Below are 26,614 nucleotides of genomic sequence, written 5' to 3' on the forward strand. Positions count from 1 at the left end.
GAGGGGTAAGCTGAACTGAGAGGACATGGTCATAGCAGTTCGGGATCTCCCGATTCTCTACTGCTGCCCTTTGGACCACGTACTGGCCGCATCGAAATGACCTCGTCATATAATCAGTCCCCACAGCAACGGCAGATGATGTCTATGGCGGCAACAATGACGTCCGTAGGAGAGGCCAGTAACGATGCCCCTCATCCTAGGGGTGGTTGGGCCAGTAGCAATGCCGAGTTCACAAGGGAGATGAAGATTCCTCAGAGGGCAGTTGGTAAAGCAATTGGTCGAGGAGGGGAGACTATAAAGAGATTAAAGGAGGAGTTCAGCACGTTTGTCCAAGTACAGCTCCTATTGGGGTATGCTTTGGTGCCACCCCGTGGCTCTTTAGGTTGATCAGACTACTTCCGAGCAGGGTTTCAGCACTTTCAAGCTCAGTACCGCTACCGCTGAATCGGTTGAAGTAAGGAGGCTCTCACCCGAATTGCCTTTGTTGTTCACTCCACTTCACAGGCCGCAGTTGCCCATTTAAAGGGAGTCGTCCTATCCTGTGAACCGTGTGAGTGTATATACGTAGATGATGTTGAGGGTGCAGTTGAAGTACCTGCTGATAAGGTTGGGACCGTCATCGGGCCACAGGGGTGAGTAGTAGGACCCTCAGCTCCTCCCTGTCATTGTCGTGTCTGCAGCTGCGTATTGGATGAAATTCGCCGTCGTAGCGGTTGTAGGGTGCAACTCCAACCAGTCGACGTAGAAGATGGAACAAGTCCCCGTTCGGCGAAGATTGTTGGCACGGCTGATGCGGTACTATCGTCTATGGTCGTCGGCATCCTTCATCGTCGGCTCCTCATCCATCAGGTTCGTGTTTGTGCAGACCTCCTCAATGACGTTATTAACGGTACTTTCGACGTTGGCTCGGTGATCAATCGCCAGAAGGCCCATAACCAACGTTTTAAGGCTGGTGCTCTGGGCGGTGGTAAAGGCAAAGGGAAAGGAAAAGGTGGTGGTGGTGGCTATTGGAACCCTAATAGCTCACCGCGGGCTGCTGCCGCCGCGGCGGCATCTGGTAGAGGGGTGGCTTGAGTGGTGGTAACATGGGCCAGCAGAGTCTCAACTATACTACAAGTATGGGCTTTGTCCCTCCTCAAGTTATGTATACATCTCAACAGATGTATGCAGCTGATCAAGGTATGATATCACCACACATGTCAGCGGCTAACCCTGGTGGGCCCATTCCTCCTTATCTCATGTATGCCGCCTATCAGCAACAACAACAGCAACACTCTCCCACTGGCGGTCCAGGTTTATCGGCTACTGAAATTGCCATGCAGATGCAGCAACAACAGCAGCAGCCAAGATCGGCATCACAGCCAGCTACTGGTCCTGGCAACAATCAATACATCCAACAACAGCAGCCGTTGAATATGCCTGTGTCGCCCCAGGGTATTATAACACCTCAGCAAGTCATGGCTGTTCACCAGATGCTACGTCGTGAATATGAGCAGCAGCAACAGCAACAACAACAGAATCGAGCGACCCCCGAGGCGGCTGATACGTCAACTCCCGCTGTGGACCCTAATAGTAGTGGGGGAGGAGGCCAGGAAGAGCCGTTATAAAGACCCCTACAGTGAAGATTACGGTTATCAGCATCGGCAGTATGTCTGGTGGTGATCTACAGGGTCTTATTTGTATCATTTGGTCGTTGTAGTAGTAGTGGTAGCGGCCCTTGGCGGACTATGTACGAGGTTCGGAGTTCAAGTTTACTCATTAATCATAGCGATGTTGTCATAAGCTGTGAAAGCAGCCCAATTAGCAGCAATCTTAAGAGTGAGCTAATCCGTTATAGTCATTGAAGCTTGGAGTCGAGTGTTTGTATATTCATGTTGCGTTGTCACTATGGGGGATCGAACAACTTACAACACAACATGTAATGGATTGTGGGAAATCGTCACAGTATCACACACCAACCAGAGCAATACGGCTCACTCTTCACGGAAAGCGTACACGCCGTTGGACTCGATCAATTGGAATGCCCCCTCAGGCGGCTCGTTCATACCGTGAGCAACCGCGTTGCCATACAGGTCGAAAATGTTCACAGTGACAGCGTTGATACTTTTCTCCCTCACCAGGGCTTCAAAAGGCGGCGCGGCTAACTGACCGGTCGATAACACTGCAACTACTCCTTCGAGGAACGGCTTGAGACTTCTGCCCAGAGCAATGAGTCTATTGAGCACTAAAGTGTATAGCTGTGAGGCACCCGATAATGTGAGAGAGAATGTGAAGTAGTCATAATATGCTCTGAACTCTACCGCGTTCTCAGAGAAGTTGGGGAAATCCTCCTTGCAGTTGATGATGATATTCTGTGATGCTGTAACGGGGATGACGAGACAGTCCGGCGAGACCAAATCGAAGTCTATCAGCTTCAACGAGCCATCTCGAGGATCTTTCATAATATTGTCCAACTTAAGATCGTTATGAAAGGTCAATATAGAAAGCTTAGTGACCACTTCAAACAGCTGGTCCTCATCTATCTCCGAGAGGCTTTCGACAGGGACTAGTCTCTCCTGTACGAGGCACATACTGTGATCTCGACCGCCCATATGCTGACGACACCAACCATAGCCGTACACACGTCCGGTAACGCCAAGGTCGGCAGCCCTCATCATCATCTCGGGGAACCGCAACTGCAGTCGTTCAGTCTCTCTCGATGACATCCTTCGCAAAGCCACAGAGTCGTCAGCCACCACTTGGCAGTAACTCCCCTGCCCTATCCGCTCCACTTGAGGGTTAATGTCCATACCGGCTCTGAAAGTGGCGATCTTCTCCAACTCAAAGGCTGTGATGAGGAGATCTCTCAGCTCCCCTGATCCTCTAGGAAGGGGCGTGAACCAATCGAGTGCCTCGAACGACAACCACACTCCACGAACAAGTCCTTTATTCGTCCGCAGGACCGCCGGCAGAGTATACTCGTCCTTGAGAGTGTGGAGGCATGGGGGTGCGGAAGGAGCACTCTTCTTCTTGCGTTGCTTGAAGTATGACAACACTTCGAAATGTAACTCGAGAATATCATCGGTGAAACACCCGACTAACTATCAACCCAACAACAACAAGTGAGTCGGAGAACTCCCACTAGAGGTATGCAAATGTTGATATTAATAATGTTACGAGTATAGCAATAGTAACACAATCACCAAGGCTCTAGGTCGATGTGAACGTAGGAGTACTTATTGGCAGGCAAACTATCTCTTATCAGTCGCTCTAAGCGTTTGAGCTCTCTTGTCAGCGCCAGCAGAAACAGCGCGTCGTTCCGCATAAGCCAATCCTCTGCGCTGGAAGGGCCGCCTGACGAGGCTGCCTTCATTGACGCTGTCACACAATCAATGGGATCATCCTGAGGGGCGAGGGAGCCGTCCACAACTGCAAAGTATAAGCAACTCTCACCGATGCCCTTCCGTACGGCCAGAGCGCCCGATACGTCGGCCCTGGGCTCGTCACGGCCTCGTTAGCCTGGGTTATCTTCAACCGACGCCTCGTCACTGCTTCTGCGTTAAACTCAACTTCAGCCTTGAATCGAGCTGTCGTCTAAAGCTGAGCTAGTAGCCAAAAGACGGTTGGTGTTCTTGCTGTACCGTGCCAACCAGCTCCGTCTTAACATCATAGACTCCGACAACTACTGGGTCGGCCTCTAGTGATCGAATAACCATCTCAACTTCATCACTTGGGAGGGTCGCCCCAAGCAGAAGCTGTGTGCCTAGGGGAGATCCATCACCAACATCCAACCACGAAACCTAGCTACTCCTTCTGAGAAGATAGGCTCCAACCCCACTGACGACCCCAGACATCAATAACGATGCCATCATGTCCGGTATGGGAGATGCAAGGCAATAGGAGGCGACCTGAACGAGCCTCTAGGGAAGGGCAGAGACAAGCGATAGGGGCACGTACCACTCCCACTATCCCTATCGCAGCACCAAGGATACCACTGCCAGCCTCCAGAAACGTCGCGACTGGCATGACCTGACAATACTGAGGACTTGCCGACCGAGCAAGACTGAGAGGCTCACGTCGGCTCCTGATCGAATCGCCTCAGAGAGGGCCACATTCTGCTGGCGGAGCTCTCGATATGCTTCGTTAAGCGCAAGTGCCTCCAGGGACGCCGATACGAGGAACATCCCAACCTGAAAGGAATACCCCGATCTCAGCAGCGCCTTCTCGAGCCACTACACTTACCGGTAGAGCTATGCCTGAGCTCAAGCCCAGCATCGACCCACCAAGAGCCGTAGAAGTAGCCGTTGTGGCGGGCAGTGACGACACCATCATACTGCTATAGTAATGGGAGAATAGGTCTTTGGTTGCCGTGTACCTCATAGGCAACAACAACAATACACTATTCATTGACAAGGGAGGGCCTACATCGGTATCATACCACCGACTGCAGTGAGGATGAAAAAAGACCTGTCAGCCGCAATGTTACGTTGCCGACCATATCCGTATCTAACGCCGCCAACCTAAAGATTCATCACTGAATACATTCCCTCACGGATGGTGTATATCTCGTCCCTTCCCAAAACTAGCCAACAGCGAGCTATACCGGTACCCATAGTTGGCAACATCAGCTCCAGAATGCATCAGATCGGCGAATCTGCCAACACCCGCCGCACTGCGAAGGATACTATCAATACGATGCTCCTCACACAGCGCTGCTTCCCGTCGAGATCCACACTATGAACTTTATGCTAGCAATACCAACATTGGAGAGCAGACCCTGCCACACCTAGCCAAGACCAGATAGTAGGAGAGTCCTCAAGGCCAACCTCACACTCGCTGCGCCACTGATGGCCTTGTCACTCGCCGACCATTTCCTCCATATTGCTAGAGAGGGAGTAGACTCTGCCTCCTCAGCTGAGTCGTCCCATACCTACCAGGATCATCATGGCAGTTGCGAAGAACCCTTCTACCGTACATCATCCATGCCGTAGATGTTGAGCCTATGACGACTCTTGTGTGCTTCCGACTCGAGGTAGTGCTTGTAGCGGATCGCCATGGTCTCCTCGGACTTGTACCTATCCAATACAGATCATAGACATACTTCAAGAATAGAGCAAAAGCCTCGTGGAGCATAGGCAAACCATTAGAACATATATATTTCCTCACACTACCCTTTGCACCAATGACCGTTCGTCTGCCTTCGCCGTTATTTCACTCATATACGTTTACAAGGCGAATACAAAACTATACGAGCAGGACACACTCATGCGTGATCTTTACTATCCACTTCCCTCCAAAGAAACCCTCACTTTCTCCTAGCACACTGTATAACATCAGGTAACCGGTAGAGGGTCCACGACTGTTCATCCGACTCGTATGGGTTCTGCTTGTGGAAGGATGCCAGGTCGTCGAGGTCACAGTCCGACAGTCCAAACTGCTTGCGGGCCTCTGGGCGTCTTATCCAAACCTGAGGCCACCACAGTGAAGGGACCCTGCCTCTACCAGATCTACATGGTCGGGCTCTTTGAGCTGCCGTTGGAAGGCCGACATAGCCTTCCTAACCCACTCCCTCTCCATACCCTTGTTCGACCGCTCCACGTTACTTGCACGTTGGTCTGAGCAACAACAACAGCCCCGTATATGCTCTCAACTGTTGTTGATGGCGGTGAGCCTACACCCAGGTGCCGCTGCCGGGCCTAGTGATAGTGTCGAGGTCATCAGGCTAGCCCTAGCACGACGGATCAAGGCACTCGGCGGTACTCTCCGACTGCGCAGGAGAGTCGACCCTCGACTGCCACCGCCTCCTCCGACGCCGAAGTGGTGGTAGTAGTAGTAGGGGCTCTTGCTGAGGACCTCCAAACCCAGCATGGAGTGGCATATATGAAAACCCTAGCAAGGTCATACGGAACAGGTCTAGAATGACATGGCAGATAGAGAAGAACATCTATGAACCTCTCTCGCATTCTACCACAACAACAACGACGACAGCATTGAAATTCCCTCCTGCTGCACCATCACAGACTATTGAACTGTAGCCAACACAGTAGTGATCGCGCAGTTATGACTATCACGACCACTACTGTGATACCATTGAGTCATACGATAATCTTCCGCTCTCTACCACCATTATGGCGCGTCGTCATTTTGCAGAGAGCACTCTGTAAAATGAGGAGGGGCGTGTTGGCCAATACCCTGAATACTCACACAACACGAGCATCGTACTTATGAAGACAGCGCACTCGAGTTGAAGGACGATAGTTGTTCTTGGTAGACGGTAATAGGCTACTCTACTCTTTACTACTACTACCACGTCCTTGCGCTTTGTACGGGTATTTGGCGTACCTGAAGCGCGTCCTCCATCGCAACGTGCGCAGCGAAGATACTCACATGTAAGTAGCAACAGCAGTCAGAGGTGCCGAGAGGATCAACTCAGTCGTCAGCGGTTTGTATAATATCACACTCCTCAAGAATGCCGTAAAGATGATGCCTGCTATAATAGAGAAACCCTTCTGGACCTGACAAGGCCAGCCATAACAACAACAACAACGGTCATCCCTAACCACTCACACTGCCAGCGTATTTGGTGACCTGACCAACAAAGATGCCGCCCATAGCCGCCGTAACTGAAGGAGAGCAAGGGACTACATCGAGCGAAGACAAAGGGTGCTTACAAATCGGTATGAGCATAGTCCAGGTCTGGAGGGCTAAGCCAACCGCGGGGAGGTGACCTTCCTTGAAGAGCTCCCCTGTCGAGATGGCTATCACTGAGTATACTGCTAGCTCAGCCGAGAAAAGGAAACTAAAGAGAAGGACCAGTGTTGGAATATATACTCCCTCCCCCAAGCTGAGCTCAGGAGTTCCCTCATTAGTGATACACTGATTGATGTAGTGTTTTCCGAAATTTCCAAGAATTTTTATATTGTCGACAACACACGTCCAAGTTGACCATGTGCATATTTTCCCACACTGCCGAGATCCCGATGTAATGACGTATGCAAGGCAAATAATAACGTCACTCAAACTACACTTTTTCAATCTCAAGTGGAAGAAGTAAATCGAACATTCATTTCGAATTTGAACTTTCATTCCGGGAGAAACTCCTCTCACTCGTCGAAAATCAAATCTCACTTGCTGAATTTGAGATTGGAAAGGTTTACAACCCTTAGATAGGCCTCTTTCCAGATCTAATTAGTTCTCCCACCGCCACCGCAGTGTGCCCACTCATCGTAAGAGTGTAGGAGATCCTCACCTATTCCGACTATATGTCTGCAATGCCAATTCAGAGATAGATGCTCCGACACCCGATAGCGCGCTAGCAGTTAGAACCTGCGACACGATAAGCATAGATGGAGTATTCTACTTCTACACAGATGAGTCCCAGTCTAGGGTTTCGTTCGCCCTGGGCCTCCGGGGGCTCCGAAGCCTGACCTGACAAAACTTCACTTATCACACTACGCTGAGCTCGAGAGAGAACCCACCAATGCTGATCATAACGGCCGCAACGAAGAGCATTCCAAGAGCAAATAGCTGATGCCGACTCTGCCGTTTGCCAAGGAAGAGATAAGTCAACAGCTAAGAGTGATGAATGACCAGACAGGGCGCCACTGACGAGTGAATTACAGCAGTGGAGAGGAGCTTAGTCTGATTGACCAGGTTGTAAACAAGGGGGTCGAGGTGTTGGAAGGCAATCTGGATGCATATATTCTGCATAGAGTAGCTCATCGCAGGAAGAGCGGCCGCTAAAAAACTGCCACGTAATGTCCATCCTTGCAAGGCGCTCGAGGCGGACCCTGATAAACTCTGCTCTGGAATCCGTAATACTACTACTTACTCACCTTCAGCAAACATGAGCCCGATCGCCAGGAAAAACTTCACAATTTCGGTTATAGTAACAATCGCCGACGACGGTATAGTCCTGATAACCAGACACACTATCCCCTTCCTCCTCCTCCTCCCCACCTTTACCTCGGCGTGAATGTTGTGGTGATGAGTGGCTGACTGCCGTACTGTAGCGCCAAGAGGGCCATATAGAAGAGGCCCCTGGGCGATATAGCAGGTCGACTCGACCGCTGAGTCGGACCGGCGTCACCATCATCAGACTTGCCGTCTGTGCTGGATTGACCATCAACTTCGTAGGTGAGCTCATTAGGGGCAGGGGACTCTTCCTTAGACCAACGACGAGGCTGGAGCTCTACCTCATCCTTGCTGACGGGTGAGCCAAAGGGTGACAACATACTGACCTATACTGAATCATACACGGATGAACCTAAGATACGCCTGGGGAACGCAACTCCTCCTCCTAGGATCTAGGGTGTATCCGAAAACGTGTGAAACACTCCTCTCAGCAACTATACTGAACAATGATGACTTGGCAACTATACAAGTATAAAGTACATACTAGTAGACTGTGGTTTACTCTAACTACAATGAGGTCAATCATAGACTCCTCTTGGTGACAGGGCTAGTAGCCATTTTCAGCCCATACCTCATTGGCGACCTTCACTGCCACAGAGAGCTTAAAGGGCTTCGGCAAAGGTGTATACGGCCCCGACATCTCCATTATCACATCTGCTAGGGCTGAACAAGAGCAACAACTATACCCACAACACGATCACGGAACGTGGTGTTGAAAGCTCTGACCGAAACATTGACAGCAAGGCGAGGGTATATGGGAAACGTCTGATGGTAGATCTCCCTCCCCCCTACTCTCACCATCCTTGTCTCGAGATCCCCACTTGAACCATCCACTATCCTTATCCTTCGCCACGTTGCCCTCAAGGCCCTCATCGCTGGACACCGTGTCGACCGGGCCTACCAATAGACCACAACGTGGAACTCGTAGTCGGGACCAAGGTCAGTAAGCACATCTATCCCTATCTATAAATACAAAGAAAATGCACTTCAACCGGCGCAGCAAGATTACGAACAGCTCAGAATCTACAGCATTTCCAGGTCAAGGTAATTTTTCACCGACGAATTTGATTTTTTACCAATTTGGTTAATGTTCTACCTTCTTAGTTAACATTTTACCCATGGCTTTGATGAAATACCAAGAAAATTAGTCTAATACGCGGTTTATTTGAAAGTTTAGGAGTTTAATTTGACAGTTATAATAACCAACATTCACGAATAATATAGAATGCTCCGGACTGTGATAGAATCAACTTGACCCTTGTACCCGATTGGCCCAACAGACATCCTTCTAACCATTTCTCTCGCCGCTCCTGCCAGTACTCAGCGCCATAACGCTCGGGCAGGGGATTCACAGGCACAGCCTCCCGCGACTCAGCTGCTGCCGCCGCCGCGGCTCTGGCCTCATCCCAGTCCGGCTTGTCCGGATACAGATCGAAACCTAACAAGGGCCTACTACTACTACTACTACTACTACTACTACTACTACTACTACTACTACTACTACTACTACTACTACTACCACTACCACTACTACTACTACTACTACTACTACTACTACTACTACTACTACTACTACTACTACTACTTCCTCCCCTTATACTACCTTTGCCGCCTAACGCCGCATTACTCCTCCCTTCACTACATTCCAATGAAGTCAATAACCCCTTCACAGTCTTCAACTCCTCCCTCAGTGCCTTATCCTGTGGGCACAGCGCTATAGCCTTTCGCAGGCACTCTCTAGCTTTGTATAGAAGATCCTTAGGCTCAACACCATCTGAAAAGATGCAATGCCATCCATTGTGAATCCATCCATCCACCCAAGTACCCAACGCCTCCTCCGACCCCGCTGACTTGTCCTCGTATATATGCCGTAAACACACAGCCTTCCTAAAACCCCACCAGCTCATACACAGCCGCCCGTCCCGGGCCACTACCGGTAAAGGTATTTCGGGTTAGCATTACAATCATCTTCCGAACAGACCACCGCTGTCTCCTCCATCACTGTGAGGGCTCCTATATAGTCCCCCAACCGTTGTAGGCACAACGCCCAGTTACAACGGAGCGTGAGGATCCTGACGATGAGCACAAAGTAGTCCACCACCCTAGTCCTTCCTCGAATGATTTCCACTCTGGCACACAACTGCCCTCGTGACCTTCATGCACCCCTCAGCCCGTAGTACAAATTAGAGTCAACAGCCAATCGGCAAGCCCGTGCATAGGTCTCCGCTGCCTTATCGTATTCCTTCTCTTTAAAAAGGGCGTTGCCTTCCCGTTTAAGATTCATCGCCTTGGTTGTGGGGGACTCTCCGAGTGCTAGGGCCCGCCGCAAGAAAGCCTTCATAAAGTAAAGTGACTACTGCTCAACGATGAGAGTAAGCGAGCCCATCCACCACCACTACGACGCCTTCCGCCCCACAGGAACTCCAGAAACAGGCGTGGACTCAACACTATAGGGGATAGAAAGTGTTACAGAGGAACATTCAAAACAGATCAAGTACAAAAAGTGTCTTCCTCGACAGAATAGGATACCATAACGCAGACACCCCGTGCCCACGAACATAGCAAGAACCTCCTACTACTCTCCTCGCCAACCCCCGTAGTAGTAGGGCTGTTGAGGCGGTGGAGGAGCGTACATAGGCGGTGGAGGAGGAGGGGGAGGAGGACCGTACGGTGCAACGGGTGGTGGCGGCGAGTACATAGGCTGATAACTACTCATCATTGTAGGCTGATAAGGAGGAGGAGGAGGAGGAGGAGCATACCCCATGGGCTGGGGTGGTGCCATCATCATCACAGGTTGTTGTTGTTGTTGTTGCTGAGGTATTACTACTTGCCCTTGTACTATAGGCTGGGGTGGCGGTACGATCTGAGCGTGAAAGACCTTCACTCAGTTGAGAGTAATGGATGTAGGTAGTACCGTCGCCTGCTGAGCAACTATGGGCTTGGCTTGTGCAGCCACAATAGGCTGGGCTTGCACTACAGGTTTATACCCACCACTGGGCGTCATCTGTATCCTACCATCGCAACCTCAAGATACTCTATAACTACCTATCTACTACCTAACATTGATGGCCCCAGCGGATTTGTTCTTCTTCCGATACAGTTGCAAGTCCCCTGTCCAGTCCCCTCCCTTGTCTGCTATTGCCACTAGAGAGACCACCGCCTCCCCCACAGTGTCATCCGACGATATCGTGTCCTTATCAAAGACCACAAAACGTAGGACAGTTTCGTTATTATAATGAAAGCTGAACAGCTGATTCCACGTAGGGTATTTGCCCGCATTCTTCTTCGTCTCTGTACGGTACCTGTATCCCCATCACTAGCACTAGTAGTGAAGCCGGCTTACTGGAGTGCTCCTAATATGACAAGGCAGTAGGGGTCCATGGCCCCGAAGAGCTCAGTATCATACAAGTCCCGAGCATAGTTAACATGCACTGTAATGGTCGATCCAGGCCCATACTGTGCCAATGATGCTGACATAATAACTTAACCTAGAGACTGCTATATGATGACACCCTGGGCGTGCGCCAACTTCCCGTGCACGTGGGCTCGCGTGCAGAAAGATCTTCGTTCGTCGCATAAATTTGGGGTGTTCAATAGACCTCTCCTGAGCTTTGAAAGCGCTCTCAAGATCGAGGTTTACATGGGATATCTAATCCTGGGTAGGCTCTTGAAAGTCTACTGAGCACGCCGATTGATTCGATATAATACATCCATGCACAGAGATAGTCGACTCACCTCACCGCTTGTTAACGGCCACTGGAGAGAGCTCGGATTAGGTGGACAACAATACAGTCACTGCACCTCTCCCCTTCTACTCCCGAGGCTTCCCCCAAACTCCCTTTTAGTGTTTACCTTGTAGACTTCAGGACACAGGTCTTTGATGTTCGTTACGTCTGATGCCTTGGTCAAAGTGTAAGGTTCCTTGCTACTGCCCAACTATTCCCAACTCAATCAACATGTCAACCGTTAACCGACCGGGAACAACTCACATGAGTGATACCGTTCAAACGGTATCAACGAAAACAAAAACTTCATGATGTCTCTGAATTTGAATAACTTTCTCCTGCTGAATACACTTTGTTGTGTTGCGCTACTACGAAGTGTAGTCCAAGATGAGGTACAAGCCCTGCCGTTCAATAGAAGGAAGCGAATAATCTTAGACGATTCCTCCTCTACGCGTCTCATTATACTCCTACTGAAAGTAAACCTGGGTCCCCTAGCATTTAAAACACAACACTCAAGCTAGCAAGCTTATGGGCGATTAGCTCTCATGCGGCCACCTAAGAGTAGACTTGAGTCGACTGAGTTGTTCAGAACCTCCTGAAACAACGATGTTGCTAGTATTACGAGCGTTATTGCTCACCTCGATCGTACACGGGAACCTTGTGCCCGCTTGATCCACCGAGGTTGGGATCCAAATAGTGTGAGTGGCCAGCACATCTCCCGATTCAGCGTTCACCACGAACAGGTCACAGACTAGGTCCTCGCTACTGCAACAAGGGATCAGCCACAAGCCGATCTCACCCTCGAGGCTGATAGTAGCAGTGAAGTGGAAGTCACAGCCGAGAGCGGAGAATAAAGGGCTGATCAGTTGGTCGTTGGTGAGGAGTTCATCACGACGTATCGCCCAGAGCGCAGTCACAGCCTCTTCCGTCACGGAGACAGTGATGGTCCCACGTGCCTCAGACGATCCGCTCTCTCTATTCACTGGCACTCTGCTCAGCACAACTTCACCGGGTTGATCATCAATTGTCGAGGTATCGTGCATACGGCATCGTGTATTCGTAACGGCGGCATTCTCCCCAGGTTGGCATTCTGTAAGCCTGGCAACCACCTCCACGAGCGACTGCTAGGAAATTTCTATTCTCACGTTTGCATGGGGACTTCGCGGTTCTCTTGAGTACAACCAGTGTGCCACTCAGTCTTCCGTAGAGACTCGATCGCTTCTTCAATTCCATCTGATCGAGAACGGATAACGTTCCCCGATTCCATTATAGGGCTGCCGGTGATTGCATCATACGCATCTTCAAAGAGATCGCTTCAACCTGCTCATGGAGGCCTCTGAGTTCTATCGCAATGCTGGATCTATATTCATTGGGTTGCTGAGCCCGGTGAGAGTTATGTCCTGGCTGGTCTCCTTCGGCTAGACTTTCGTACTTCTCTGACAGACTAGAAGGCAGGCTAAAGTGACACTCATGCTACGGCGCATTCACCTAGCGAAACTTTCTCGCAGGTCCACCAACCCGCGCAATTGAGCGCGAATGTCCAAGTTCTCCTGCCTATGCTCACGCGTGAGTCGTTCAATTCGATTTTGAAGCTCTGCTCGCAATAGACCAACAGACTCGGGTGTATCAACTGCAATACAGAATGACAGAATCAGTGTTACAGCGGTTGAAGGATCCAACACGCTAGATGCATTTGGCATTGGAGCTGGTCTTCCTCAACGCATAGAGTACTCACTTGGCTGCGACTGCTTCTCTATCACAGCTCTGATCTCTCCTTTGAGATATTCAATTTCGCTTTCGACCGTCGACAGATGAGACTGTCGTGCATCATAAGTAACTCCCAAAGAGACATCCTACTTCTCTGCGGGTTTGTAGTATTTGGTTCTGTTGTCCAAGGTCGATCATTGCTTTGAAAGTCGCAGCACGGTGTCCGGATCCTTCGATCAACCCGTCGACATCCCCTCGAAGCTGTTTGATGTCTGTTCGAAGGTCTTCCGCCAGCTTGGCCGTTTCGCTAAGCTGCAGGAGTTGTGTGATTCATCATATCTTCGACGAATTACATGAGTTGACACCTTGGCTTCAATGTTCGGTATCTTTACTGTGTGCATTTTATTTATCTCACCCTGAAGCCTCTCGCATGCCTCGATGACGGGGCATGTGTCTGTTGTCGAGTTGTCGTTGCAGCAACAGCAGGATCGCTCAACGTGGCCTGCTGTGAAAGCTCGTGAACTGCGATGCGTTGCTCATAAGGTAACTGAGCCTCGTGTCCAGACGTTCGAATCGAGCATCTGATTTCTGTAGATCTTGCTCTCGACGCCGAACGAGCTTGGAAGTAGTCTTTTTGATTATCTCCAACCCTTCGATGACCACATTAAGCTCGGGTAGCTGCATGCCCACCTTGAAACGGGCAAATGCTTGTCATTGGAAGGGTGTTCAGTCACTTCATCTCCAGTATCAACGGCTGTTCGATTCCAAGTAGAGAAGTCGGATTCTAGTTCTGAGAGCCTCTCTTTGACCTGGACAGTAACATAGTACATCTGCTCTCTTTCACATCGTGTTGCTATTTAATCTGATCTCGCAGTCGATCTGTACAACAGTTACCTCATCTGTTGCGTCCTCATGTGCTTGAAACTTGAGTTCGATTTCATCTACGTATGCCCCTCGCTTCTCACATTGATGTATCATTTCTAGTGCTTCGCTGAAGCGCTCCTAATCACAACGACAACCCAACAAGCATTAGCTAATGAGGCACAGCTACTTGTAGCCAGTCAAGACGTTCCTGCTGCTCCACAACCAGAGTCTCGACATCTCGCAGACGATCTACCAGATTTTGTTGGCCATGCATGTATCGGAATCCCTTACGAGTGAATTGCCATCTCGATGGACGAAACTCAACAAATCAAGAATATAGCGTGCAGGAGAAATCGTTGAGAAGGAAGCGGATGCCGCGGTTGCATATGCTGATTGTAGGATTGCTGCTCGCTCCTGTCTTCTGCTACTCATTCACAGACCATAGCCGCCCTGCCGGGAAAAATCGATTTTACTAAGATATATCAGAGTGGGGGCATAGCGGCCCCACCCTGTGGAATTGCTTGTACCAAATCGATTTTACTAAGATATATCAGAGTGGGGGCATAGCGGCCCCACCCTGTGGAATTGCTTGTACCAAATCGATTTTACTAAGATATATCAGAGTGGGGGCATAGCGGCCCCACCCTGTGGAATTGCTTGTACCAAAGCCTGAAGAAACTGATTGTACTAACGTTCGGTTCTCCAGGATTACACAGTGTAATTTACACTGAAGCTTATCTCGCGCTTATGGCATAGCTGCCCCACCCCATAACAATTGATCTTGCCAGGAGCGAAAGTCCTTCGCGCATCAACTATCAAATGGAATGGAAACGTATATCGTCACGTTCCTGCTTGACTCGATACGCACATTATCTACCGCTATACTCACACAGGCGAGACTCGATTATTATTCCATCATAATTCGGCATTAACCACATGTTAACCACTACACTCACAGGTATATACACAACGCAAACCTGATCATACTCTACGTGACAAATCTCCATAGTTTCAAGATACATCATCAACAAGTAACAGAGAACAACAATAAACATATGAGCAAACTTCTCAACATAGTAGTTTAAAAGTCAAAACGATCCTCCACACAAACCATGCCCTTTAGCATTGGTCTTTGGAGAGATTCAGAGATATACCATCCATAGACATGTCGAAGGTATCGTTGGACTCGTCATAAGTAACTGACATAGCCTGTTGAAGCTCGTCAGGTGTCATACCGAGCGTATCAGCCATTTCCACCATCTGAGGATCATTGTAATCAGGCTCGAAGTCGGTACAGTCAACCATAGTATAGTCAACACCCTTTATATTGACCAAGGGCCTTACAGCAAGGTCGAAAGTCCCATTATCAATAGTAGCGGTACCCTTAAAGAGCATATACTTTCCGCAATACTTCCCACTTGGAGTAGCCGAACAACTCCCACCACTACTGGCAGTAGTAGTCGCAGCTCCAGAGGAACCCGTAGTAACATCACCCGACGACCCCTTAGTCCCATCGTCCGAAGAAGATGTGCTACGGAGGGAGGAACCTTTAGTTGTAGTCTCAATAGAAGATGCAGTAGTGGCCTTCGCAGCAACCGTAGTAACTACATTAGCAGTCGTAGGAGCAACAGTAGTCGTTGAATCATCGCTGCACCCAGTCAAAGAGAGAGCGACAATGACAGAAACAACAACAGCGAAGAACTTCATATCGAAGAAAAACAACTCGAATCTGAATATAACAGAATGATCCAAGAAAAAATTCATCTCAATTGACACTTAACCCATCATTTTGATGATCACATACTCTGAGCACCGATTTCCAACTTGCAATACGTATACATCCCAATACAGAAATACTATATTACTACTAGCCGAAAAAGCTTAGCTATTGGACACAAAAGGGAGTCCCAGGGACATTCCCTTTAGGGGACCACTAACTATCAGGAAAGATTCTCCATCATTGGCTGAATGTTTTCTTGGGTTGATTCCCTCCATTCGCCTAGCACGCGTAGTTTATTGTATACCCATGTAATATAGAAGACATATGACTTTTGCGGATAGATAGGACGTAAAGAATATAAACCTTTCAGGAAGGACCGAGATGATCCTCTAAAGAGCTGTATGACGCTGGCAGCCACTCCGAATAGTGTCGACGTTAACTGGTACATCTTTTCCGAATACACACGGGGTATTCAATATAGTAGAAATGTGATGGTAGAATGAATTTTCCTGAGTGAGCTGATTTGAGATCGAGAGACGAAGCACCTCCAAGAACCCATGAAATGCTTCGGGAAGACCAGTGTGATGTAGAGCCGATTTCGAGCAAGAATCCTGATAATTCTCATTCTTCAGGAGAAGACAGACTGGTTGAACTTACCTCCTGTAGAGTGTCGGGTAGTAATAGCAGAGTTCGTAGCATTGTGGCATACTCTCATCGTGCTGAAAATATCCAACCGTGCGGTTTTAAGACAAAAAGTAGGACGGAAGCACCCATCGTGAGCTCTATATAGTGTGTACACTACACAGTGTAGTTGCAACCATTGAACCACGACAATCAGGAGTATCTGCCACTATCCAATCTCGCAATCGTAGACCCATCCCTACCCACTATAACCTGCGCAGGGGTGACCTACCCCTACGCTATTTAGCTTCAACGAAGCGCAGGTGTTGCCAGTTTCAAATGTCAGACTATGTGCACGCGTGCAAGGCTGATCAAAGTGAAACGCGCGGAGTGTATGGGCAGGTAACGGTAACTAACGTCCTAAGCGTACTTCAAGAAACTGTAAGTGTTCTCAAATCCCTAGTGTATTCCTCAGCTCTAGCTCCCCAAGATGCTCTCGATCGTGAGGCTGCTCGTTTTCAATATCCCTGTCAAACAGGATCTGTAATAGTTTTCGTCGAAAAGTTTTAAACTTTTCGACACCTAGTCAGGATCAGCAAATCTCAAAATTCTGTTGGACAATCGGGAGGCTGTCGCCATGGGAGGCTTACATAGCAGAGACAGCATTGGCGCGTGAGTCGGCCTTAGTAAGTCTGCATAGTAGAGTAGGCGGTCACCGCCTGGCGGTGGGCCTCGTTCACGCGCTGAGGCTGTTGCACAACACATTGTCTCCTTCGGGAGGGGGCTCTCGAGAGCAATTGCTAACTTTATATCGTTTGACTGGTCAACTACGGGAATGTTTTCAGCTGGGGCGAAAGTTCCTGGTCAGCGAGGTGGCGGTCAAATGCTGATTTATCGGTTTGAACTGACCGTAGGGCTTCCGGGGAGGAGAGGCGTTAATGTTTGTGAATCGCCCAAATAACTATCAAGGGTGGAGTTTCTCCTCGGATGGAGGCTCGAAGGTCAGGAATTGTACTTGCTCTTCCAAAATAGGTTTCTTCTAATATTCACGTATGTATTCAGCAATGCTCTTCTGCTGTGCGATGATCGCACTATCGCTCTCCGGTTGCACTGACCGTGCGGTCATTGAGCAGGGCTCTTTGGAAGGTCAATCGTTTCTCGCGCCAACTCACAAACCCATTGACGCCTCCTTAAGTAGCCTCGGTAGCAACTCTACTTCAACTGGTGATGTTATGTGTGGTCGAGCGCCGAGCGGGGTGTACTACTTCGAATATGAAGGCCTCGTTGGTAGTGTGACTGTGAAGTCCAAGTCATTCTCCATCAGTATACCCTCTGGTGATGTTATCAGTAATGTTGCCTACTACATGCATCACTGCACTGTGTTTGTACCTGACTATAGTAATTATCAAGTAGTTGCTGCAGCGAACAGGCACGGGACGACAACCGCTGAGTTGAACAAGGATCTCTCGATCACTTACTCAGTCCACAACGACAGTTTCTTCGTGACTTATCCACCGACTACTTCTCTGAATCTCACTAAGGGTCAGTGATGATTTAGCGCGCCATCTTTGGCGAGAAGTAGTCCCGTTACTCACCATCACAAGTATCAGTTTGTATATAATGCTTCTTAGTCTATCTGACTGCTACTATTATTCGTCTTCCCTCGGCAATGTAGGCAAGAAGAGCCTTCCAATAAAGGGAGGCACTTCCGCATCAGCCTATTCATCTGCAAACTAAACTCCATTCTGATTGCATAGTCGGATCGATCGTAATCAAATTAGAAACAAGTGTGGTGTTGACCCTACGTGGGAGGAGGTGTAACTCGCACAATGTATAGTCCTAGTGATTTGTATATCTTGGGAGAGCTTATAATGGTGGTGACACAAGGTGGATGGAGACATGTGTCACACTAGATATCAGCTACTAATTGAAGTGAATAGCTGCAGTAGAAGTTTCTGGTGGCACCAGATTCAGTGTGATGTAGTGATATTAAAATATCGTGGCTGTTTTCCGGAGTTACCCCGTTATAGGCTCGGGCTAAGGCTGATGTAAAAGTTTGCCTTGTTTTATTATTCAGTTGTTGTTTTCATACATTAATACCATATACATGTTCTCATACGGAGGATTATGTGCTTTGTCGCTCGCTCTATTCCTAGCAGGATGTTCTGGCGATACTAGCAGCTTCGGTGCTCCTACTACGGTTCCGGCTACGTACACGACTAGTAGTGGAGATGATCATTTCATGGCTCCTACTACTTATTATCCTGATGGAGATGACGAGTACTGCTCCGGCAAGCCCGCTGGTGAATACTGTGGTGCTATTAACGGTCACATGGCTCGAATCCTTGTCGAGGAGCACGTCTTTTATTTCAACTACGAGTCGAAGGTTAATCTGAAGAACATCCCTTTCCACATACACAATTGCAAGCAGTTTGAACCTGATTATTCGACTGGCGAGATGGACCGTGTAGCTCGAGAGTTTGGCCTTAGTACGGATCAGCTCCGTCAAGCACTAACTATCACTTACAGTCTGCCCACCGATAGCTTCCACCTAGATTGGGAGTCTAAGATCTCGGTTACCATGACTCATGATATTTGTGGCGGTGGGAACGAGCATGATCATACACCAGGTTATCATTATGATACAACAGGTCCTGACTTTGGTACCACAGACCATGATTTCTATCCTCCCACGATGACTCCTCATTCGGGAGGCGATGATGTGTACTGTCCGGGTCTGCCTGCTGGCGAATACTGTGGCAACATCAATGGCGATATGGCTCGAATCCTTATTGAAGAACACGTGTTTTACTTCAACTACAAGTCCGAGGTTGACCTCAAGAACGTACCCTTCCATCTGTACAATTGTGAGGACTTCGAGCCTGATTACTCGAGTGGGCAGATGGATCGTTTAGCCCGAGAATTTGGTCTTACTACAGATCAGCTCCGTCAGGTACTTACTATCACTTATAGTCGCTCTAGTGATAGCTTCCACTTGGAATGGGCGCCAAGTGTCTCAATGAACATGTCTCACGATGCTTGTGAGCCCGAGAATGGTCATGATCATCACGGTTACTAAATCATTTGTTCTTTATCCTGTCTGCTATGCTTAGTGAATCTGTCTGACACTTTTCTTGTGCCTGAGTCGACATACGAAGCACTACTGGCTGTACTCGGTATTTTTTCCCAGAGGTTCCTAGCATGATCTCCATGTGGATCTCATGGTCCGGTCATGTGCCACTGGTATCTTCTTGCAGGTTTTATCTCGAGGACCTTTAGTCGTCTGTTCGAGCGTTTCGCTCTGCCGTGTGGCCTCTTTTTCATTCCTTATCTTGGAACCTGGAGTTCTTGAGTTTTGATGAGGTCAAACTATGATTCCTAATAGCTGCAAACTCTGTGGTAAATCTCGAGTAAAATACGGGTCAAGCTAGAGATGCCTCTTGCAGCTTGATCAGATTCATTGATCCATTGCATTGTCAGCGCTGTTGGTGGAAGTGGTATCAAAGACACTGATGCCACTGCCGACTGCAGCAGTTCCAATCACAGTTGCATATGCAGAAATGTAAATCTCACTCACTTTAATTCGCTCAGGAGACTGCCTCTCTCTCTATCTTCTACACAATAGAGTGTAGCTTACTCACTGGAATTCATTTCGGAGACCACTGTAAGCATCAATCCGAGACGGTCCTGATGATAATCGCGGTCGCTACGTGACGATTCCTGCACAATGTGTGTTACCCCTCTTGAAGACCAAGTTCGCCGTTACTAAGTCCGATCTCGCTAAAGGGTCGGATATGCTATCTTGGAACTGATGCATATCTTCTGTCATTGACATAGTTGCTTATGCCAACGTAAAGGTCCCGAGATGGCATATCGGCCCCACAAGCGAGAGTTCGTTCGATTAAGAGTTACTTAGACATATCTCGGGGTGGTAGCATACCTGCCCCGCCTTACGGGATTGATCTCACCAAGAGCCAAATACACCTCTAAAAGGCGTAGTGTAGACGAGGTCGGTAGTTCCACGTCTTAGTAAGCATAAGTTGATCCGCGGGTATTATAAGCGTTATGCTCCGCTACCTATCATGGGAGGTATTCGGATCAAAGGAGAAAACAATGTCCCGCATGGCATCTACTTCACTTCAACTTCGAAATGCATCCACATCGATTGATACACGAAGAGTGAAGTAGAGATGTCCAAACAGAGAAACGTTTCGAACTGCTATCGAGGAGAACAGTATTTCAACAACAGTTGCTCCAGCCATTGCCATGTCTAGACAATACGTGCGCTCACAGTTGCGAAAGGTTATTGTGATACATTATAATTGGAGACACTCATCACATACAGCTGTAACGGGATATCTACTAGTTGTGGCGATTGTCCCATGGTCTTGCGAAGCTATATATATACCTATGAGGATATGGATCGATGAATTCATCGGTGATTTATAGTTCTGTTGCGGTCGTGATCAGCTCTGTGGGTACCTTAGTATCTTATACAGTTGTTGATTTCATTTCTTATCCGTTGTTCCCATGTCGATGTTCTCATACATTTGTTTATGCACCGTTGCAATCGCCCTGTCTCTGGCAGGGTGTTCTAGCGATAGTAGCAGCACTGCTGCTCCTACGACAGTCCCTGCGGTGTTCACTACTGGTGGCAAGGATGATCACTTCATGGCCCCTACAACAGCCGATGGTTTCGACACTCCCTCGTCCTCTCATGGCGGAGGAGATGATGCCTACTGCTCCGGTGAGCCCGCTGGCGAGTACTGTGGCAAGATTAACGGCGATATGGCTCGAATCCTCATTGAGGAACACGTGTTCTATTTCAACTATGAGTCTAAGGTCGACCTCAAGAACGTACCCTTCCATATATACGACTGCAAGGACTTCGAGCCCGATTATTCCAGTGGAGCGATGGACAGTGTGGCCGAAGAATTTGGCCTTACTACGGATCAGCTCCGTCAAATACTTACTATCACTTACAGCCTCTCTAGTGATAGCTTCCACTTGGACTGGAAGCCGAAAGTTTCGGTAAGCATGACTCATGATGCTTGCGAACCCGAGAACAGTAAGAAACATCATGGTTACTAAGTGTTCGTGTTTTGTGCTATCTGTCCTCATCCCGATCTGTCTGTGATTTATTCATGTGTCGGCTTAGACACTACTGGCAGGCAGCTTCGGCTGTACTGCTGTTTTTCTTTGAGGTGTGTAGTTCGGCTACTGCGTGGATCGTACAGTGCTACCATGTGTCACTGATGCATCCATCACATCGTTCATTTGTAGGACTTCTACCATTTGAGCGTTATGCTCTGCCGTGTGGCCCCGCTCCTCTTTCTTTATATTGGACAATAAGAGTCGCTGAGTTTGAGTGGTTCGATTCATCTTATAGGCTCGCCATGGTGGGGAAACTCAGTATGTTCTGAGTGCTAGCAGTTAGCCAATGCCGGTTGGATTTCCGGGGTCCACACGCCGTAACATTTTCGATTGGATACCAGCTTGGACTCTCTTAGCGCGTGCAGGAAGTTTTGAATGGCGTAGGACGCAATGCAATGCATTGAATGCATTTTATGCGAGCACCAGCTGCCGCCACCTGATTGACATAGTCTCCGCAAGTTGCGGACCGCAACGAGTCGATAAATTGCTAACTTGAATGGTTAACGCTCCAGATGTAGCGAGAACCTCCATCCCAACCCACACCCCATTATCAGACTTTTCTCCCAATTCGAATCGCGATTAAGATATAGACAAGCTGTACTTTGCGCATGCGTGCATTCGAGGTTCTGTTCTGATTCTCATTCGACTTTGGTTCATCGGAACCACCGTGATGTATACGAGTCATGGATAGGAATGTCCCATGGAAACACTGAATCAGCCGATTCCAGTCCATCTCCAACCGTTCCATTGAGACTCTCTTTGTGCTCGCTGCACTGGCGCGCGGCACAAAGCTTGTCTCCTCTGAATTAAGCTATACACTGCAACGCTCTTATACTGCGGATCCTTTCCACTCTACCAATAGCCTATATCAACATGAAGTTCATCGCTGCCGTTGCCAGTGCCGTCGTTGCCGTCTCCCTCACCGGATGCAGCTCTGATGATAGCACCACTACTTCCGCTCCCGCAACCACTGTGGCCCCTACTACTGGCTTCCTTCAGCCTACCACCAGTGCCCCTACTGGTTCTGTCACCTGTCAGGCGCCCACTGGCAAGTACTGTGGTAGTTTCATGGGTCAGTCGGCTGATGTTACTATCAACAATGGCAAGTTCTCGATGAACCTCGCTGGTCAGATGTCCTGTGATGACGTCCCTTTCACCATGTCTTCTGATTGCTCTGCTCTTGTCCTTGACTCGACTAATCCCTCGTACGAGGCCATGGCCAAGTCTGCTCAAATGGAGACTTCGATGTTGTCGCAGATGATGTTGTGTGATTACAACTCTACTTCCAACGTCTTCACTCTCGATGTTACTCAGATTTGTGGTCACTCTTTGGATATGACTCCCGATCAGTGTTCCAACTAAGAGTTCAGTCGGTTGTGATCTCTGCCTTCGCAGTACCTTTTCTATTCTTCCCTCCTCCTGTTATTTATTCCAGTTGGCGCGTTCTTCGCGCTTTGCAGTCGCAGCATTGTACATTGTATATTGACAGTTAGTTACTCGTCCTGTCAACTACGCATCCGATAGGGAGTTGTGTTTGTATTAATAGTGGTTGTACCAGGTGTGACTTTGAACGAATAGTTTATAATGGTTTGGTGTGTAGGGGAAACACACAGAGAGGTTCCAGTATGGGCTCATCAGGCGATGAACGCGAGTTATTAGAGACGCTTGAAGTTAGTTACCCAAAAAATGTAAGGTAGACGGGATATGATGTGATTGGAGCTGGGACAGGATAGGATTGCATGATCGACCAACTTTATTGCCAATGCCAATTTGTTATAAATTCAAATCAACCTTCTCACGGTTAGCAAGCAAACGTCGGGCGAAGAGAGAAGATTCTACTCTATAGAGTTTGCCTTTCGACAAGTTCACAAGCAAGAGTGCACCATGAACTTGAGTCGAATTGGAATAGATGAGAGATCGATTTCTCACATTACATCTTGTTGCAGTCCCATTACGGCATCAATACCAAAGGCCCCATTGCTAGGTAACAAGGTGCAAGTGGAGAGAGCCACACACAAAGGGATACATACATCACAAAGCCTGTCCCATGTTAGCTAAAAGAGCCCGTGGGCAGAAGATAGTCTTGTTTCCTCTTGTCTCTATCGTGCGTAAGATGAAGTTTATCGCTGCCGTTGCCAGTGCGGTCATTGCCGTCTCCTTGACTGGATGCAGCTCTGATGATAGCACCACTACTGCCGCTCCTGCTGCGACTACCGTTGCCCCCAAGGCGACTACTATCGCCCCTCAGGCAACTACCAAATTCATGGAGCCTACCACTCCCTCTGAGGTTGTTACTACTACCTCCTCCAACAACGAGCAGCAAACTACCACTGCCTCCTCGGAGCAGACTACTCCCGCTCAGAGTCAGCAAACCACTACCACCCCTTCCCAGACTACCGCTGGCAGCCCTAGCTCCAGCTGCAAGAAGCCCGAGGGTGAGTACTGTGGTTCCGCTATGGGTATGCCTGCTAGTGTCGAGCTCCACGACAACTCGTTCGATCTCGATGTCGCCGGTATGATCAACGCCAAGAACATTGGCTACACTATGGAGTCTGACTGCACTACGGTCGAGCCCGACTGGAATAATGCTGATCTCATCAAGTTGGCCGAATCTTTGGGCATGAACACCAAGCAGTTGTCTGAGTTCATGAAGTGCAGTTACAACGCTAACACCAATGTCTTCAAGGTTTCAATGGCTGGTGCTCTCAACCTTGACTTGTCTCCTGATCAGTGCAAGAACTAAGCAGCGGTCTGATCTTCCCCTTTTCGTTTGTCTCGCTTGCCTGTTGTGCAGTACTACGGCTCGTGATGACAAGAAGCCAGAGCTTTCTCTTGATGAACTGATATTCCGCGAAACTCTTTTCTCCAAGTCCTTGGAACCACCGCGTTTTGTTACTAGTGATACGTTACAATTGTAATAGATGCAAAGCTCCGTAGGTTCTTCAGTTGGGTACCGTACACATGTAACTCATGGAAAAGTGGTATGGAACCATTAGTGCTGGGAGCACGTCATCCAAAGAAATACCCGTAAGGGCTGTGGATACGTGAGTGGAATATTAGAGTGATGCTGAGGGGTCCCTAGTGGTTTACAATACACAATGAAACTTCGATGGGCGAGCACCACATTAGTCGACTATCGCTGTTCTTCCTGCTCAACATGATCACCCGAGATTTTCGAGGCCTCCTATCATTACTCCTCTGCGATATTAACAACTCTTCCGAGTTCGCCCACGAGAATTCGGGCAGTAAGTGGTCGTGCGTTGCGGTGCCTCCACTTCCCAAACCATCTCTGACTCTAGAGGCAGCGGGTCTCAACTACCGCCCGGCCGCGTAGCTGATTGGATGATTCCGCCGCCACATCAAAGATGGTGTCTGCGGACCTGTGAATCCTGGAGTTCTTCGGCCTCCCACTGGCAATCACTGTACTCGTCTTCACCCATTGTTTGAAAGCATGGCCATTATCACAGCAAGTGGACGAAGTCTACCTGTGCTCCAACGCTTACTCCCATAGTCTCTAATCAGCTTGATCCAGAAAAGATCTGCCCTCGAGCATCCGACAGTAGGATAGGTTCCTGGTCAGGAACATCGATCGAGGCCGCCCATCGCAGCCTGTCCATCCAATGATTGATGCTATACGGCAAAGTATCCGCCCATCTTGATCATGATTATCATCGAATCCGCTCCTTTACAATGGGGAGGTTTTGCGGACCAAGATTAGCCTCCTTAGCCCCAATATGTTGGTACATTTAACGTCGCGATGGCCCATTCCACAGTCATGGAGGAATTGAAGGGCGCAGAGTAGTTGGGCTGTCCATCGAACCGAGCAGTGGTTGAAGGCGCTCAGCACGGACGGATTTCTGCTGATCAAAGTACTGATAATAACATGCTTGAATGGATGGCGGTCAGAAGGCGAGAGGGTGAGTGAGATCGGCAATAGCAGCCTATCAGTGGACCAATCTGAACCGTACCGGAGTGGTACATCGTTCCAGAGCTACCACTGCCACTAGGCGAGGGAGCTGCCGTTGCTACGGACTGAGTGAGCGTAGGACTCCAAAAACGCTCCCATCATCTCAGAGACGAGACACACTGTACGGTAGACGGGCCGGCATCAGAGCACCTGATGTAGTCAGGGAGTGGTATGGTGCTGGGGGACAGTAGCGCCTCAAACAACGATAAAAAGAGATCGTGTAGAGGCAAAAGTATGAGCTCTCGAAGGATGGACCAGTCGAGATCACTGGAGCTGGCTTGGTCGGCATGGGAGGTATCGAAAAAATCGTCAAGCCGTTGGAGTACCGCTCGAGGACTGTCTGCCTGCTACCACCCAGCTGTATGACCCCTCAGATTACGACGACCACTAGTGAAGAGTAGTGACGGCAGCAGTACCTGGTCTAGTGGTCTTTCGTACTGAAGTCAACAAGGCATGCATGCAGGTTCGCTACTGTAGCAGGGCACCCAGTTCTTTGAAACGTGCCTAGTCATTGCCACCGTCATTGTAGAATCATCGACTCCTCCCCTTGTTTCGAGCGAGGGACGGCATAGGAATATCCGATGGCCGCGTGATCATGTAGTCTCTATCTAACTTGCCAGCTGCGAGATCATCCGAGTCAAAGCAAATGGGAGGCGACGGTACGCCATGCCGAAAGCGCTGATGCTTATAGCAGTTGCCTGACGATATTACTTGCTACGAGACGTGGCGTATTCCTGATGCCAACCAAAATCAAGGCTGGCGTAGATCTTGTGGAAAGTCCTGTAAACGCGCCTCTTTAAGTAGCGACTCACCTGTATCTCGAAGGTCCCTCGGTAAATAACGGCTGTTGATGGAGACGCAAGTCAGCATGCGGATGTCGCGTCGCTTCGCTAGCAATTGCGCTGCAGAGATGAACCGTGAGGCGATCGGATCTTCCCCTAGTTCCGTATATCATGGGATAAT

At 49.0% G+C, this 26,614-nt stretch overlaps 10 protein-coding genes across 10 annotated transcripts; 7 read left to right on the forward strand and 3 right to left on the reverse strand.

Moving 5' to 3' along the window:
- Positions 1 to 138: 138 nt before the first annotated feature.
- Positions 139 to 1,074, forward strand: Pmar_PMAR015994 (conserved hypothetical protein; the record flags this gene model as incomplete). The annotated part of the gene is made up of 5 exons (XM_002772822.1): positions 139 to 333; positions 383 to 454; positions 505 to 632; positions 681 to 795; positions 850 to 1,074. The coding sequence occupies 5 exons, from the start codon at positions 139 to 141 to the stop codon at positions 1,072 to 1,074; spliced, it is 735 nt and encodes a 244-aa protein (XP_002772868.1).
- A 122-nt stretch (positions 1,075 to 1,196) lies between these two features.
- Positions 1,197 to 1,607, forward strand: Pmar_PMAR015995 (conserved hypothetical protein; the record flags this gene model as incomplete). Its single annotated transcript, XM_002772823.1, has 1 exon — positions 1,197 to 1,607. The coding sequence occupies one exon, from the start codon at positions 1,197 to 1,199 to the stop codon at positions 1,605 to 1,607; it is 411 nt and encodes a 136-aa protein (XP_002772869.1).
- Positions 1,608 to 1,973: 366 nt separating this feature from the next.
- Pmar_PMAR015996 (hypothetical protein) lies at positions 1,974 to 10,234 on the reverse strand (the record flags this gene model as incomplete). The annotated part of the gene is made up of 30 exons (XM_002772824.1): positions 1,974 to 3,080; positions 3,433 to 3,573; positions 3,621 to 3,742; positions 3,888 to 4,008; positions 4,056 to 4,169; positions 4,222 to 4,354; positions 4,405 to 4,446; positions 4,589 to 4,633; positions 4,686 to 4,765; positions 4,811 to 4,909; positions 4,955 to 5,054; positions 5,289 to 5,446; positions 5,491 to 5,594; positions 6,104 to 6,171; positions 6,367 to 6,494; positions 6,547 to 6,602; positions 6,651 to 6,778; positions 7,229 to 7,305; positions 7,346 to 7,407; positions 7,458 to 7,551; positions 7,600 to 7,769; positions 7,815 to 7,894; positions 7,945 to 8,219; positions 8,465 to 8,556; positions 8,692 to 8,790; positions 9,158 to 9,331; positions 9,497 to 9,667; positions 9,719 to 9,780; positions 9,828 to 9,965; positions 10,074 to 10,234. 30 exons carry the CDS (start codon positions 10,232 to 10,234, stop codon positions 1,974 to 1,976), a joined length of 4,401 nt encoding a protein of 1,466 aa, XP_002772870.1.
- Positions 10,235 to 10,777: 543 nt separating this feature from the next.
- Positions 10,778 to 11,370, reverse strand: Pmar_PMAR015997 (Elicitor-responsive protein, putative; the record flags this gene model as incomplete). Its single annotated transcript, XM_002772825.1, has 3 exons — positions 10,778 to 10,904; positions 10,950 to 11,195; positions 11,237 to 11,370. 3 exons carry the CDS (start codon positions 11,368 to 11,370, stop codon positions 10,778 to 10,780), a joined length of 507 nt encoding a protein of 168 aa, XP_002772871.1.
- Positions 11,371 to 15,308: 3,938 nt separating this feature from the next.
- Positions 15,309 to 15,896, reverse strand: Pmar_PMAR015998 (hypothetical protein; the record flags this gene model as incomplete). Its single annotated transcript, XM_002772826.1, has 1 exon — positions 15,309 to 15,896. One exon carries the CDS (start codon positions 15,894 to 15,896, stop codon positions 15,309 to 15,311), a length of 588 nt encoding a protein of 195 aa, XP_002772872.1.
- Positions 15,897 to 17,560: 1,664 nt separating this feature from the next.
- On the forward strand, positions 17,561 to 18,310 carry Pmar_PMAR015999 (hypothetical protein). The gene has a single exon (XM_002772827.1). It carries the CDS (start codon positions 17,583 to 17,585, stop codon positions 18,078 to 18,080), a length of 498 nt encoding a protein of 165 aa, XP_002772873.1. The 5' UTR covers positions 17,561 to 17,582; the 3' UTR covers positions 18,081 to 18,310.
- A 462-nt stretch (positions 18,311 to 18,772) lies between these two features.
- Positions 18,773 to 19,609, forward strand: Pmar_PMAR016000 (hypothetical protein; the record flags this gene model as incomplete). The annotated part of the gene is made up of 1 exon (XM_002772828.1): positions 18,773 to 19,609. The coding sequence occupies one exon, from the start codon at positions 18,773 to 18,775 to the stop codon at positions 19,607 to 19,609; it is 837 nt and encodes a 278-aa protein (XP_002772874.1).
- Positions 19,610 to 21,060: 1,451 nt separating this feature from the next.
- Positions 21,061 to 21,621, forward strand: Pmar_PMAR016001 (hypothetical protein; the record flags this gene model as incomplete). The annotated part of the gene is made up of 1 exon (XM_002772829.1): positions 21,061 to 21,621. One exon carries the CDS (start codon positions 21,061 to 21,063, stop codon positions 21,619 to 21,621), a length of 561 nt encoding a protein of 186 aa, XP_002772875.1.
- Positions 21,622 to 22,557: 936 nt separating this feature from the next.
- Pmar_PMAR016002 (hypothetical protein) lies at positions 22,558 to 23,046 on the forward strand (the record flags this gene model as incomplete). Its single annotated transcript, XM_002772830.1, has 1 exon — positions 22,558 to 23,046. One exon carries the CDS (start codon positions 22,558 to 22,560, stop codon positions 23,044 to 23,046), a length of 489 nt encoding a protein of 162 aa, XP_002772876.1.
- A 751-nt stretch (positions 23,047 to 23,797) lies between these two features.
- On the forward strand, positions 23,798 to 24,427 carry Pmar_PMAR016003 (conserved hypothetical protein; the record flags this gene model as incomplete). Its single annotated transcript, XM_002772831.1, has 1 exon — positions 23,798 to 24,427. The coding sequence occupies one exon, from the start codon at positions 23,798 to 23,800 to the stop codon at positions 24,425 to 24,427; it is 630 nt and encodes a 209-aa protein (XP_002772877.1).
- Between the last annotated feature and the right edge of the window lie 2,187 nt (positions 24,428 to 26,614).

Source organism: Perkinsus marinus, assembly GCF_000006405.1.
Source record: "Perkinsus marinus ATCC 50983 genomic scaffold scf_1104296960356, whole genome shotgun sequence".
Classification (NCBI taxonomy): Eukaryota; Perkinsozoa; order Perkinsida; family Perkinsidae; genus Perkinsus; species Perkinsus marinus.